Source organism: Taudactylus pleione, unplaced genomic scaffold (genome assembly GCF_031769625.1).
Source record: "Taudactylus pleione unplaced genomic scaffold, aTauple2 ptg000086l, whole genome shotgun sequence".
Taxonomy (NCBI): domain Eukaryota; kingdom Metazoa; phylum Chordata; class Amphibia; order Anura; family Myobatrachidae; genus Taudactylus; species Taudactylus pleione.
The window spans coordinates 31,672,501-31,686,830 of NW_028284488.1; the positions used below are offsets into that span (position 1 = coordinate 31,672,501).

At 43.5% G+C, this 14,330-nt stretch overlaps 1 protein-coding gene across 9 annotated transcripts in view; it reads left to right on the forward strand.

The window, feature by feature from the left end:
- The window catches only part of MAGI2 (membrane associated guanylate kinase, WW and PDZ domain containing 2), a 1,049,810-nt gene that overhangs the window by 681,917 nt on the left and 353,563 nt on the right, over nt 1-14,330 (forward strand). For all 9 annotated transcript variants that reach the window (XM_088468806.1, XM_088468807.1, XM_088468811.1 and 6 more), the window contains one exon: nt 1-120. This exon is cut by the window's left edge and continues 91 nt beyond it. In XM_088468806.1, coding sequence (XP_088324932.1) covers nt 1-120 — 120 coding nt within the window. The remainder of the gene's footprint in view (nt 121-14,330) is intronic.

Genomic DNA, 14,330 nt, shown 5'->3' on the forward strand with positions numbered 1-14,330 from the left:
GTCAAAGGATAGCATGGATCTGAAGAAACAACTGAAACCTGATGAGAATGATGAGCTGGGACTTTTGCCTGATAATTGGGAGATGGCATACACAGAGAAAGGAGAAGTCTATTTTATTGAGTAAGTGTATAGATAAAGTTTTCTCCATGTATGATGTTGTATTGCCTGTTTAACTATTTGAGGCAGTGTAGCTCTGACCTTCAAAACTAGAGGAGGTCACACTGAATAAATCACAGTGCAATGGAGTGTCGCTGTACATTTGAAATGTTTATGCAAATAGTTACTAACAAACCTGAAAATACTGCTTAATATTCTCATTATTTTATTGTGATGGCTTATAATGAGCAGCTTAATATATACAGTGGCTATTGTTTTACTTTCTTTAATGGCCTATTACTAAACCAGATCATACATTTTATTTTGTTGAATAATCTAGTTTGTATGCGGGATCTCCTTTTGAAGACCTTTTTCAATAATAAAATCACCGAGAAAATCTTTTGTATTTTTACCACTATGACTAAGCAGACCACGGAAAAACTCACTTTTTATGCATAGATTTTGGCCAAGCAAGTCTGGCTGAATTCTGTTTACATTAATCAAAATAGTTCTAACTTTCCTTTAAATATAAACTTGGCGAACATGACCATCAAGAATTGCAGTGTGTTTCCAGTCCCTCTTTTTCCTTATGCTTCAGAGTAGGGAAGCCAATCCCACCTCATTTTTTCCATCCCTGGATTTGGGATTGAAAAAATCTCAATCCTGTTACTTGATCTGACTATGAATATCTGACAGCCGTTAAGTTTGACTTTAAACATAGGCTTTAATACTTAACAGAATGGACCCTGATCTGAGTCTGTCTATGAATAATATATCTAATCTGACAGCATACTTGCCGACATTCAGCTCCCTCCTTCCGGGAGGGAGCTGAATGAATGCGCACAGCGGGGGGCGTGGCCGGTAATGGCGAAAATATTGGCATTGTGAAGCAGGGGGCAGAGCCACGATGACGTGACGTGATTAAGCGCGAATCGCATCATCGGGCCCAGCAGGGGGCTTCTTGTAGTAGTCGGGGGGGGGGGGGCAGGCGGCAGCTGGGAGGTTTGCCTGCCTTTCCGGGGGGTCGGGAGCGGCACCCAATATTCGGGAGGCTCCCAACCAAATCGGGATTCAAAACCAGGGATCCCGCCGATCCCAGGATAGACTTCCCTACTTCAGAGTCAGAACTCTGTCTTTGTCTTCTATACAGTGTATCTGGAAAGTATTCACAGCGCTTCACTTTTTCCACATTTTGTTATATTACAGCCTTATTACAAAATGGAATAAATTCATTTTTGTCCTCAAAATTCTGAACACAATACCCCATAATGACAACGTGTAAAGTTTTTTTTTGAGATTTTTGCAAATTTAATTAAAAAAAAAAAAAAAAACGAAGAAATCACATGTACGTAAGTATTCACAGCCTTTTCCATGAAGCTCAAAATTGAGCTCAGGTGCATCCTGTTTCCACTGATCATCCTTGAGATGTTCCTACAGCTTAATTGGAGTCCACCTGTGTAAAATCAGTTGAATAGACATGATTTTGAAAGGCATACACCTGTCTATATAAGGTCCCACACTTGACAGTGCATGTCAGAGCACAAACCAAGCTTGAAGTCCAAGGAATTGTCTGTAGACCTCCGAGACAGGATTGTCTTGAGTCCCAATGTGCACAGTGGCCTCCATAATCCATAAATGGAAGAAGTTTGGAACCATCTGGACTCTTCCTAGAGTTGGCCGGCCGTCTAAACTGAGCAATCTGCAGAGAAGGGCCCTAGTCAGGTAGGTGACCAAAAACCCGATGGTCACTCTGCCAGAGCTACAGAATTCCTCTGTGGAGAGAGGAGAACCTTCCAGAAGGACAACCATCTCTGCCATACAGGCCTGATTGATGGATTGCTGCAGAGTGGCCAGACGGAAGCCACTCCTTAGTAAAAATCACATGGCAGCCTGCCTGGAGTTTGCCAAAATGCACCTGAAGGACTCTCAGACCATGAGAAACAAAATTCTCTGGTCTGATGAGACAAAGATTGACCTCTTGGCATGAATGCCAGGCGTTATGTTTGGAGGAAACCAGGCACCTCTCATCACCAGGCCAATACCATCCCTACAGTGAAGCATGGTGGTGGCAGCATCATGCTGTGGGGATGTTTTTCAGTGGCGGGAACTGGGAGACTAGTCAGGCTAGAGGGAAAGATGAATGCAGCAATGAACTGAGACATCGTGGATGAAAACCTGCTCCAGAGCGCTCTTGACCTCAGACTGGGGGCGACTGTTCATCTTTCAGAAGGACAACGACCCTAAGCACACAGCCAAGATATCAAAGGCGTGGCTTCAGGACAACTTTGTGAATGTCCATGAGAGGCCCAGCCAGAGCCCAGACTTGAATCCGATTGAACATCTCTGGAGAGATCTGAAAATGGCTGTGCATGACGCTTCCCTTCCAACCTGATGGAGCTTGAGAGGTGCTGCAAAGAGGAATGGGCGAAACTGCCCAAAGATAGGTGTGCCAAGCTTGTGGCATCATATTCAAAAAGACTTGAGGCTGTAATTGCTGCCAAAGGTGCATCAACAAAGTATTAAGCAAAGGCTGTGAATACTTATGTACATGTGATTTCTTTGTTTGATTTAAATTAAATTTGCAAAAATCTCAAAAAAACTTTTTTACACATTGTCATTATGGGGTATTGTGTGAGAATTTTGAGGACAAAAATTAATGTATTCCATCATGGAGTAAGGCTGTAACATAACAAAATGTCTAAAAAGTGAAGCGCTGTGAATACTTTCCGGATGCACTGATTATATATATATATATAATTAGAGGTTTCTTGGTTTGGCACTCAGATGATAAGGTAAATGGGTGGGTGCCTTCCTTGTAGAGATGTGTATAAGGTATTTTCTCTTAGTAGCTAAGCAAGCCCCAAAGCAAAAGGAATAGGCGGCACTCCAGATAGTGAAAAAAATGGTTGTATTGAAACAGTTGCATAATACACATTGTGTGTCAACGTTTCGATACCACGACTGGTCTTTTCCTCAGGACTAGTGTATAATAAATATGTGTGTGTGTGTGTATATATATATATATATATATATATATATATATATATATATACACACACACACGGGTCCTGAGGAAAAGAGGAGCAGCGGGAGTTTTATTTTCTATCCAGGACAGATGGTGGAGGACACGTTGTTACACCATACGATTTATGTGATTGGTCCAGAATTGGAGGTCATCTTTTCCGGACTTCTAGTGCTCATTGGTGGACAAGGTTATTGATGCCAGTCCAAGTGTGTGTTAAGATTGCATAAATTGTCACGGCTGGTGCTTTTGTGACTTGAGATCCTGTATTGAATAAGAAGGCGAAGTATTGAGGACGGCCAGTGATTGTTCATGTGGTTTATACTGTGGTGAGTTCCACTACTTAAGGTACACCTCCACCACATAGGTGAATAATACTGGTGAAGGGTACCGTATTTTGTACGTTACTGCACTAGGAGGCGCCCTTTTCCACTTTTTGTTTTATAGAATTAAAGCTGTTGGAACTTCAGTGGATGGGAGAAGGAGCTGCCACCTTGAATACTTGGGGAGTGCTTCACTTAAGATTAAGACTTTAAGTGACATTTATCAAAGGACTGTGCGCCATATACCACCCTTTTATTTATATATATATATATATATATATATATATATATATATATATATGGCAGTAGGACTGGCACTCAGAGTACAATAATGCAGCTTTACCGGGTGCCTCCACGGCGTAGTGTAGATAGAATTCAAAGAAGGTGCGGCACTCACGGATAGAATATGCAGGCAATAATAGACTTTAACGTTTTAGTTTTTTATAACTGTCTTCAGAATAAAAATCAGTACAGAACACATACCTTTTTATATCCCATCACCAACACCATGTGACTGTCCTGGACGCGGCAAGACCGGCGTTCACACGCTCCGTCCTCGGCTGTTATTATTATTATTATCCTTTATTTATATGGCACCACAAGTGTTCTGCAGCGCCTTACATAGTGCATAGAACTAATAGGTGAACTGTTAGCGATGACATCATCAGGATCCCACAAGCGACGCACACCACGTGACATACCTAATCCCCATCACCAAGACACCAAATCAACAAAACATCTTAAAGCAACAGTGTAACAACAAAATGATATGGAGACCTAGCTCCAATGCATAACATATTTATAATGCAAGGTATCACACATTTGTCATAGTTAGCAGGCAAAGCGATCACTCCATTCGGTATACAAAATATTCAAATAGCGGGTGTTATACAAAATAATCTCCCACTTCAAAAATTATGTATCAAAATATCAGTCACCCCATGCGAGCACTATTTTAGATGCATAAGTACACAATAGCATAAAAGCCCGGAACAGTATCAATACATCATCCACAAACATAGACAGTGATGATTAATTGTATCATAAAAGGATATATGCTAGCGAAATAAATAATAATAGATGCTACCGACAGTAATTCTACTGTCAATCGACCAGAATGGCTTATTAGTTTGCACTTTATTCACCACCACGTTCAAGAGAGAGAATTATACTCATATAAGATGTTCACTAAAAAACTCACAAATACACTCATGACAATTGCATAGTACATCTAAAGGGAACTCTAGTATGACCTATTACAATTACGGGTGTAAGATCTAATAAAATACAAAGAGCAAGAAACACTTCATGTTAGAATTTATATCAGAATTTTTATTATTTGAGACCAACCATAGACAGATGCTCATTCAGCCACTTCGGCTGTATGACATCCATCCTGATATATAAATATATATGTATATGATAATAATATATATTTCTGTTAAAATCAATAAATGTCCAAAGCCTCTGTTACCGGCTGCAACCCCAAGGATGATCCTCTGCCAGTATAGAACCAAAAGTAGTCATATGTATGTGGTCTTATCACACGGTATGATTAAAATATTAAAATGGACGATATTAACGATATTGTCAAGGGACGAGTGTGTGTGTGTGTGTGTGTGTGTGTATGTATGTATGTATATATATATATATATAATCTTTTATATATAAATTTCATTGATCTGTCTGTTTGTGTGTCTGTCCGGTTATGCATTCTGACACCCCTGCACTGATTGGGATGAAACAAATGCAAGGTGGTCCATTTGGATCCTGGCCGAGTTTTAGGGGGGTTAGGGTCCTGGTCGAACCTCCCGTTGGTGTACGCTGGAGGAGAAATTTGACCCAGGGAGCCTGTTTTGAGCTTTTCGCTGGATGGCTTTGGACGAAAACTTCATAGAATGGTAGCATTCAATCACAGAAGACATACTAGGGGGTTGGGGTCTCGGTCCAACCTCCCGTTGGTGTATGCTGGACAGAATTTTGTCCTGGGGAGCCTGTTCTGGCCTTCCACTGGATGGATTTGGATGAAAATTTCAGAGGGGGGACAGTTGGTCTGGGGATGCCTAATGTAGCGTTTGGGATCCCAGTCGGATCCAGGGGCTTTCAACTGGATGGATTTGGACAACATCACACAACAAAACCTAATAACTTGAAAATTTAAACCAGCTTATATATAATATAATATCAGGTTCTGGTCTTAAAATGGATCGAGTTAAACTCCAAGCAATTCAAGAATGGAAATTTCCCAATACACTCAGGTCTATTCAATGCTTCCTAGGTTTTGCCAATTACTATCACAAATTCATAAAGAATTCCACCATCATTGTACCTATTGCTGCTCTCACTCGGAAAGGTGTCAATCCATCTCGATGGTCAGAGGAGGCTAAGGCTGTGTTTCAAGAAATAAAACAGATTAATTTCTGCTCCTGTCCTTTGGAAGCCAGACATCACTATGCCATTTGTCTTGGAGGTTGATGTTTCTTCCATGGGAGTCGGAGCTGCGCTTTCACAATGCGCCCCTGATGGCCTTCTTCACCCCTGTGGATTTTATTCCAGAAAATTCACTCCGGCTGAGCATAACTATTCTATTGGAGATATAGAACTTCTCTCTATTAAATTAGCCTTAGAAGAGTGGCTCTACATGATGGAAGGAACTATACATCCAATTAACATTTTTACAGACCATAAAAACCTCTTATACCTTCAGACAGCCCTTTGTCTTAATCCGAGGCAAGCCAGGTGGGCCCTTTTCTACTCTAGGTTCAAGTTTAAGTTGTCTTTTTGCCCAGGGACCCAGAACCAGAAGGCTGATGCTCTCTCTCGCTCCATGGAGCAAGAAAATTAAATTACATCCACTGAGAAACCTAATCATCGATCCAGTTGCTTTTGCTCCAGTCGGGGTAGAAGATTCACCTCCTGTCAGGAAAACCCTTGTCAAGCCTGCATTATGCAATAAACTGTTACACTGGGCCCATGCTTCCTGCTTCACTGGTCATGCAGGTTGTACAGGCAACTTTTGCGTTTACCAGGTTCTACTGGTGACCTTCTCTCAGAAAAGATGTCCAAGATTTTATTGCCTCTTGTAGCAAATGCACTCAGCATAAAGTTACTTGACAGTCTCTTGCTGGGCAGTTACTTCCTCTCTCCATTCCACATCAACCTTGGTCACATCTCTTGATGGATTTCATTACCGACCTTCCTTTTTCTAATAAGTTCAATACCATATGGGTGGTAGTTGACTGATTTACCCTGATGACTCACTTTATACCCCTTACCGGCCTTCCGTCAGCTCCTAAGTTGGCTCAGATGTTCATAGAGATCTTCAGACTCCCATGGCATTCCTCTGGAAATCATCACTGATCGGGGAGTGCAGTTTGTAGCAAAATTCAGGAGTACCTTTTATGTGCTTCGCTTCAAGTTAAGCTCAACTTCTCTACTGCCTACCACCCTCAGTCTAATGGCCAAACGGAAAGAGTCAACCAGGTTTTGGAGTCTTTTCTTCGGTTATATGTATCTTCTTCTCAAGACAACTGGGCTGAACTACTTCCTTGGGCTGAATTTGTCACAACAATCGGTACCACTTTTCATCTGGTTCTGCGCCCTTTTATGCCAAGTTTGGTCTCCATCCTAGAGTTCCTTATTCCCTTTTCTCGCCTCTCAAATTCCAGCTGCTGATCGCACCTTACAGCATTTCTCCAAAGTTTGGAAAGAGATTCGCTCATCTCTGATGAAGGCTTCTGATCTGTTCAAGAGATTTGCTGACCAGAACAAAAGAGCAGTTCCTAGTCTCAAAAAAGTTGATAATGTTTGGCTTTCTACACTAAATCTGCACTTGAGAGTACCATCTATGAAATCTGTGTCCACTTCAATTCACCATTGAACGTGTTCTCAATCCAGTTTCATTTTAAACTGACGATTCCTAATTCTTTCCATATTTCTTTATTGAAGCTACTCATATTCAACAGGTTTCATTATGCACTTCCAAAGGCACCCAAGGTTAAAACTCATTGTGGAGTAGAGTACGAAGGAGCAAAGATTTTGGACTCTCGAGTTCGTTATGGACGTCTCCAATACTTAATTGATTGGAAGAGCTATGGTCCAGAACAACGTTCCTGGACTTTTTCTTCTGATGTTCTTGCTACTCAGTTGATCAAATCGTTCCATTCTAAGTTTCCGTCAAGGTGGGGCGCTGCATGATCCGCGGTACTGAAGGCTCCTTCTTACCTTTCAGGTGCCTATCCAGGTTGGCACAGAGGCCCTGATTCAGAGCTGGATGTTCTGACAGAGCGCTCGCTCTGAATCAGAGCCGTCCTTCTTAATTTCTAGAGCGGCCTCCTGGCCGCTCGTATAGCTGTGGGTGACCACCCACAGCTATAGCGAGTGGCCAGGAAGATGGTCGCGATGGTCAAGACCATCGCGACCATCGGGCTTGCGATGAGACCCTTGTGGTAGGGGTCTCGTTGCCGCAAGCCCTGGAGTGCTTTCGGCTCTATCAGAGCCGAAGGCACTCCCACTGACATCACTTGTGATGTCAGTGGGGCCGGCCCCAGACAGTAGGCGTCCCCATGGGAACGCCTTCTTTCTGGGCACCCACGCCCCCGGCACGCCCACCAAAGGGGGCGTGCTGTCACTCACCATCGACAGCACGCCCCCTTTGGTACGAGACCCATAGCGACGGCTTGCCCCGTCGCTATCCGGGTCTCGCGCATGAGCACGACGGAGCCGGGTCCGTCGTGCGCATGTGCACTGGGCCAACATCGACCCGCTTGCGAATGCTCAGTGCTCGCGAGGGGGTCTGAATCAGGCCCAGGGGGTGCTCCAGGTCACGCGCCAAGCACGGATGGTGTCAGGATATACACTTGGTGCTCCGCGGCTTTCTACTACAGGCAGGCTTCTCCAAATTGTTGACCTGTAGGCCGCAAGCCGGGTCTCCATCCAGAACAGAGACATGGGCGCAGCCATCTTGGACTGTCACATGACGCTAAGCTTCCACTCGGTGCACGGCCTGCTGAATTGCTGACTGCACTGACCAATCATTCAGGATCCAGTCCTATAAATTCCTTTCACTGACTGGCCTCTTGAACTCCCTCAATTGCTATTTGTGAACGGCACAGTCCATCCTATGAGATTGTCTCCATCTTCTATCAAGACTCCTTCATAATTTGCTGCAGTCCAGACTTGTCATTGGGAATTCCTCTCATGTCTTCTACCACAGTCTGGATTTGCTATTGGGAATTATGGCACTGATTCAGAGCCGGATGCTCTGACCAGAGCGCTCGCTCTGAATCAGGGCCCACCTCCATTAATATGGAGCGTCCTCCTGGACGCTCGTATAGCTGTGGGTCACCACCCACAGCATATACGAGCGTGCAAAATGCTGGTCGCGATGGTCTTGACCATCGCGACCATCGGAGCTGCGAGTAAAAGCCTGCGGTTGGGTTTTTCAACCGCAAGGCCAGGAGTGATTTTGGCTCTATCAGAGCCAAAATCACTCCCACTGACATCACTAGTGATGTCAATGGGGCCGGCTTCAGACGGTAGGCGTTCCCTTGGGAACGCCTCCGTCTGGCAGGCACGCCCACCAAAGGGGGCGTGCTGTCAGTCACCATCGACAGCACGCCCCCTTTGATGAGACACTCAGAGCGAAGGAAAGTCCTTCGCTCGTCGGGTCTCACGCATCCGCACGACGGAGCTCCCTCCGTCGTGCGCATGCGCAGTGGGGACCATCGACCCACTTGTGAGCGGACTGCCGCTCGCGAGTGGGTCTGAATGACCCCCTATGTCTGTTATTATCTGCTGGAATAATCAGTTCCTACCGATCATCTCTAGTAAAGTATCACCATTGGTTCCTACCAATCATCTCTAATAAAGTGTCACCATTGGTTCCCAACGATCTCTAATAAACTCATCATTGGTTCCTGCCGATAAACTAACATTGAATCCTCCTCAAATACATCATCTAACTTCAAACATCGGATCCTCATCAAATCAATTCTAATTCTTCAAACATCAGAACCTCATCAAGTCAATTATCTTTCTTCAAACAACGGGTCAACGACAAATCAAATGTCATTCTTTATTACCAGTTATTTATATAGCACACACACATGCCGCAGAGCTTTACAGAGAATATTTGACCATTCACATCAGTCCCTGCCCCAGTGGAGCTAACAATCTGTTCCCTATCACATGTACACACACATACACACTAGAGGTATTTTTTGTTGGGAGCCAATTAACCTACCAGTTTATTTTTGGAGTGTGGGAGGAAACCTGGAAGCACAGGGAGAATATACAAACTCCGTACAGTTAGGGCCGTGGTGGGAATCGAACCCACAACCTCAGTGCTGTGAGGCAGTAGTGCTAACCATTACACTGTCTGTGCTGCCCACATGGACATTAATCAACTCTTAACAAATTTGTTCTGTTACATTGGTGTTTATTTTAGTTTGTAGATAAAAGTCCAAAGTGCCAATTGGCCACAGCAAAGCTTTAAACTGGTCTCCAATTGAGGGCTGCTGCACACCTAAGTGAAATTCTGCCTTCATCTCACACAAAGACTGTATATGTATGAAATAAGGTGGCACTGCACACAATAATAAAGATCAGAATAAACCTCAATGATTTTAATGAAACCACAATAAAAGATTGTGATATGTAATAATATACTGTTTTATAAATTGCACATAATTATACAATCACATATACAATAAAAAAAAATCACATGTAATAATAAAAATTGGCATGCACATGAGTCAGGCTGTATTAAGCCTGAACTCACCAGCTGGCAAAATACAATGTATAAAAAAGGAAATAAAATGTAGCAGGCTGAGTCTATTGTTGTTATTCAGCTGACTGGTATGATGTATCCACTTTAACTATGATAGCTATTTAGCAAAGGCCAGGGATTGATTATATAAATCCAGGGAGAGTGTGGTCCAAAGACATCAATAAATATAAAAGTTTTGCTCACCCTTTTGTAAGGTGTGTCTGAAATGACCTTTTACTGCCTGGTATGTTCTTGGGAGCATAGGCAAAAGGAGGAGGATGGGGGGGTCTGGTTGCCTGGAAACCCCCCTTCCCAGGCCACGCCATGTCCACTATAGAAATAGTAATATAGAATTTTATTACTGCTGCATGTTCTCCTTGGTATAACAAATGAAATAACACCACCTGTGGATCTTTTGTGTCAGCCAGTAATAAATACACCTGTGCACCAATTAAGAGATCTGGAAAACATGCTCTGTTAGGGGTGCACTGCTATAGACCATCAATAGGGTTAATTATTAATACCATATAATAATACACTATCCAGTGCATGATGAGACCAATACGTACAAAAATGTCCAGGGCAGTGCTAGGTTCTTTTGCCCGGACTAGCTCCAATGCTCTGGACTAGTGTCCACATCTGAAATAAAAACATTCAGCTCAGGCAGGATAGCCCTACTGTCGCATTTAATGGCTTACTGTGATAGCTGGTCCTGTATATGCTGGAATTATGTCACACAATACACTTTGTATGATGCATAATAAAGCTGAATAAGTGATAATTATGCCCTCTTCATGGACTGGCCACAGTCGTTCTAAAATCAAGCATTTGAAAAAAAACCTCTAGAAATCCTGCGTTTGACACTGGGGAGGATATTCACCGGACGTCTCCAATTAGAGGGTAATACACTAGCCGGCAGGCTGCAGTCTTATACCCAGATTGGATCGCACTGCAAGTGGGCAGCGCAGAGGAACCGCTGCTTCCGCTCAGATCCGGTGGTAACCGTCTCGATGACCAGAATAGGTACGTCCGCTCCCAAGATGTTAGGGGCTGGAAATCTGGGAACAGAGACCGTGACAGTGCGTGCTATGCTGGAAACTGGGAGTGAGGCACGGAGGTCTCTCTGGCTGCGCCGCTGCGGGCTAGTAGCGGCAGATTTAATCCAGGCAAGGTACAATGGTAGGCGTGATCGGATCACACTGATGTTGGGACACTCCCAGTATATGAGCTCTGTATACGGTAGTATTAGACTTATATCTGTCAAGTTATTTCAACCATCATTGATCTTCTGCCTATGCAATTACCAAGTTCTCATATAATAGACTTTATTCTTTCAGTCATTCCCTTCGGGCATCACAGCATCCTCACATTTCTACATAAATGAAGTCCTGGTTAAAAGCACCCACACATGTGCACACTTCAGTCTCTCCGGTCCAAACCAAACCTCAGGCGTGACTATCCTGTGTGTGTCTATATGTGCATATGTGTGTATATGTACTGTGTGTGTATGTATATATGTACATGTGTGTGTGTGTGTGTGTATATATATATATATATATATATATATATATATAGCCAGTACTGCAAGGAAACCACTTGGGAGATGGAGGAATGTGTGTAGGAGGGAGCATTGTGAACAGACAAGCACCAGGAAAGGTTATATACACTGAAGTTTCAAGTGTCATGGGGATAGCAGTATGTAATGGTAGTTGGCGTCACTGTACTGTGACATCTTAGAAATGCCCAGACCTGCATCAGTTGTAATCTGACTTCTCGTGAGTCAGTTTGGACACCGGCTAGTCTGATCATGGCAAGGTGATGTGAATTATCAGTGTCCGAACAGGACATAATAGTGGATGCCTGATGGATGGGACATTCCACTTCTCAAGTTGTGTAGACATTCAACATTCCTCGATCTACGGTGTCACTTATGTACTGGGTATATCTCATGGAAGGCATTACCACCCACCATGGACAGCGAGGGGGCTGACAATGGGTGTTCAATGATCATGATCAGCTGCATCTGGCCAGAAATGTCTGTGGTAACAGACAAGCACATCTACATTCAATGCAGCAGGTACCAGACGCACATGGCCACATGTGGTTTGTTCTGATCAATCTCTGTTCCAGTTGTTTCTGGGTGAAAGTAGGAATGGGGTGTGGCACAGACTCAATGGGGCCATGTACCCCAGTTGTAAACAAGGCACTGTGCAGGCTGGTGGTGGTTTCATAATGGTATGGGGTGTGTTCACGTGTCATGGGTTAGGTCTGCTGGTGCGTATGAACATGCAATTGACCTGTAACTGCTATGTTACATTGCTTAATGACCATTTGCAGCCCTTCATGGACTTCATGTATCCCAACAATGATGGAATATTCCAGCAGGATAATGCACTGTGTCATTGTTCCCAAGTTGTCCAGAATTGGTTTGAGGAGTATTCTGGAGCGTCCGTCAAGTGGTGAGGCCACCATGTTCACACGACATGAACCCAAATGAGCATTTATGTGACGTGGGGTCCATTTGCACCCAAGATCCTGCACCTACAAATATCAGTGAGCTGTGGGAAGCTATCCAGATGGCATGGGTCACCATCTCTCCAGAGGTCTTCTGTTCACTTGTGGAATCGATGCAACGTCGAGTTGCTGCACGTTGCCAGGCTAGAGGGGATCCTACAGCATACTAGGCATATACAGTATATACTGTGAAGAGATGGGATCATTATGATTCACAGGTTTAACTGAAGTCAGAGCATGCGCAATACTAAACAGAGCAGGATAGTTTCTTCAGCTGAACAGAAAGACTGCCTGCGGGGTCTTCGCAAGTACAGCATGTTTACACAAACCTATGAACCCAACGCATATAGAAACCTAGGCTATGTTGATGATGAAAAATAGTTTAATAGCAAAATTAGTGGCACTATACATTTAATGCAGCAGCTAAATAAAGATAAAATCTCTATATTCTACAAAGTCACTATGTTCTGCTTTTTTTGTAGATCATGCTTGGCTACTTTCTCTTGCTGGCCTCCAGGAAATCTATAGGGGCTGTGTCCAATTGGGAGGAGCAGGTGAATGGCGTAATGCAGCAAATCTTTGCACTACTCAGCGGGGTCAGGGCCGCAATGGCGCAATTCACACCATGTCGTCATTACCGCCCCTCCCACAACCGAAGCCCTAAGGGCATATTTATCCCCACCCCCGTTTTAAATGCAGATGTGATACATTTTTTTATGACAGTTAGGGGGGGAGATCCCTCTCCGAAAGGATCCCTGACTACTGGGACCAAGCTTCAGAATGCTATGGTAGCTTCTTTGCGGTTTGAAAGTGAGGTGGTCTCTCCATATTAAATCGGGTGCCACACGAAATCGCAAGGTCGCAGTACAGTATTTGCTGCAATCGTTTTCTGAATACTGACAGCTCTTTATAATGCTGAATGTAGTTTCCAATAGGACGCTGATCTCGACCTTACAATCCTCCCCCACATTTACACTGCTAATATTTTATTGTTATTGATTTAAATGGATACCTGTTATTTTTCTCTGAAAATGTTTTTAGCAGTTGAGTGATAGTTCTGGTTTATGGTTTTGGCTTAGTCTTGCTCTTGCATATATGATAAATAACCTGTACTGGTTGCTCTTTCTGTCTCTCTCCAGGGCTAAAAATATTTTATCAGGATTTCTGCAATGGAAAAGATTATTTTAATGTATGCAAATACATCATTTAAATGCATCAAGCAGATTGATACAGAAATTACATTCTTTTGTAGAAATACCTAATTTAGTGCAACAGTATTAAAGATTTGGGACATTGCGGAGCGTAGAAGGATTGTTAGGGCCATAGGGCTCAATCCAATTAGGTGCGAATGGCGAGTAGCGAGATTTGTTTCTTGAAACTCGCAGACTTCGCAGTGAAGCGTGTTCCCGAGAATTCTCCAATCCAATTAAAAATACCTATTTGCACTACTCGCAGCGGAGGGGTGCGAATCGACTGCCAAATGAGATTTGCGAGAAATGCATGAAAATGTGGGGAGACCATCCTGGACCCCCCAAAATTGATAATTTCGTTAGCAGGACCGTATAGAGGGCTGTTTGTGGGCATTAGGAGGGTACTGTAGGTTTTT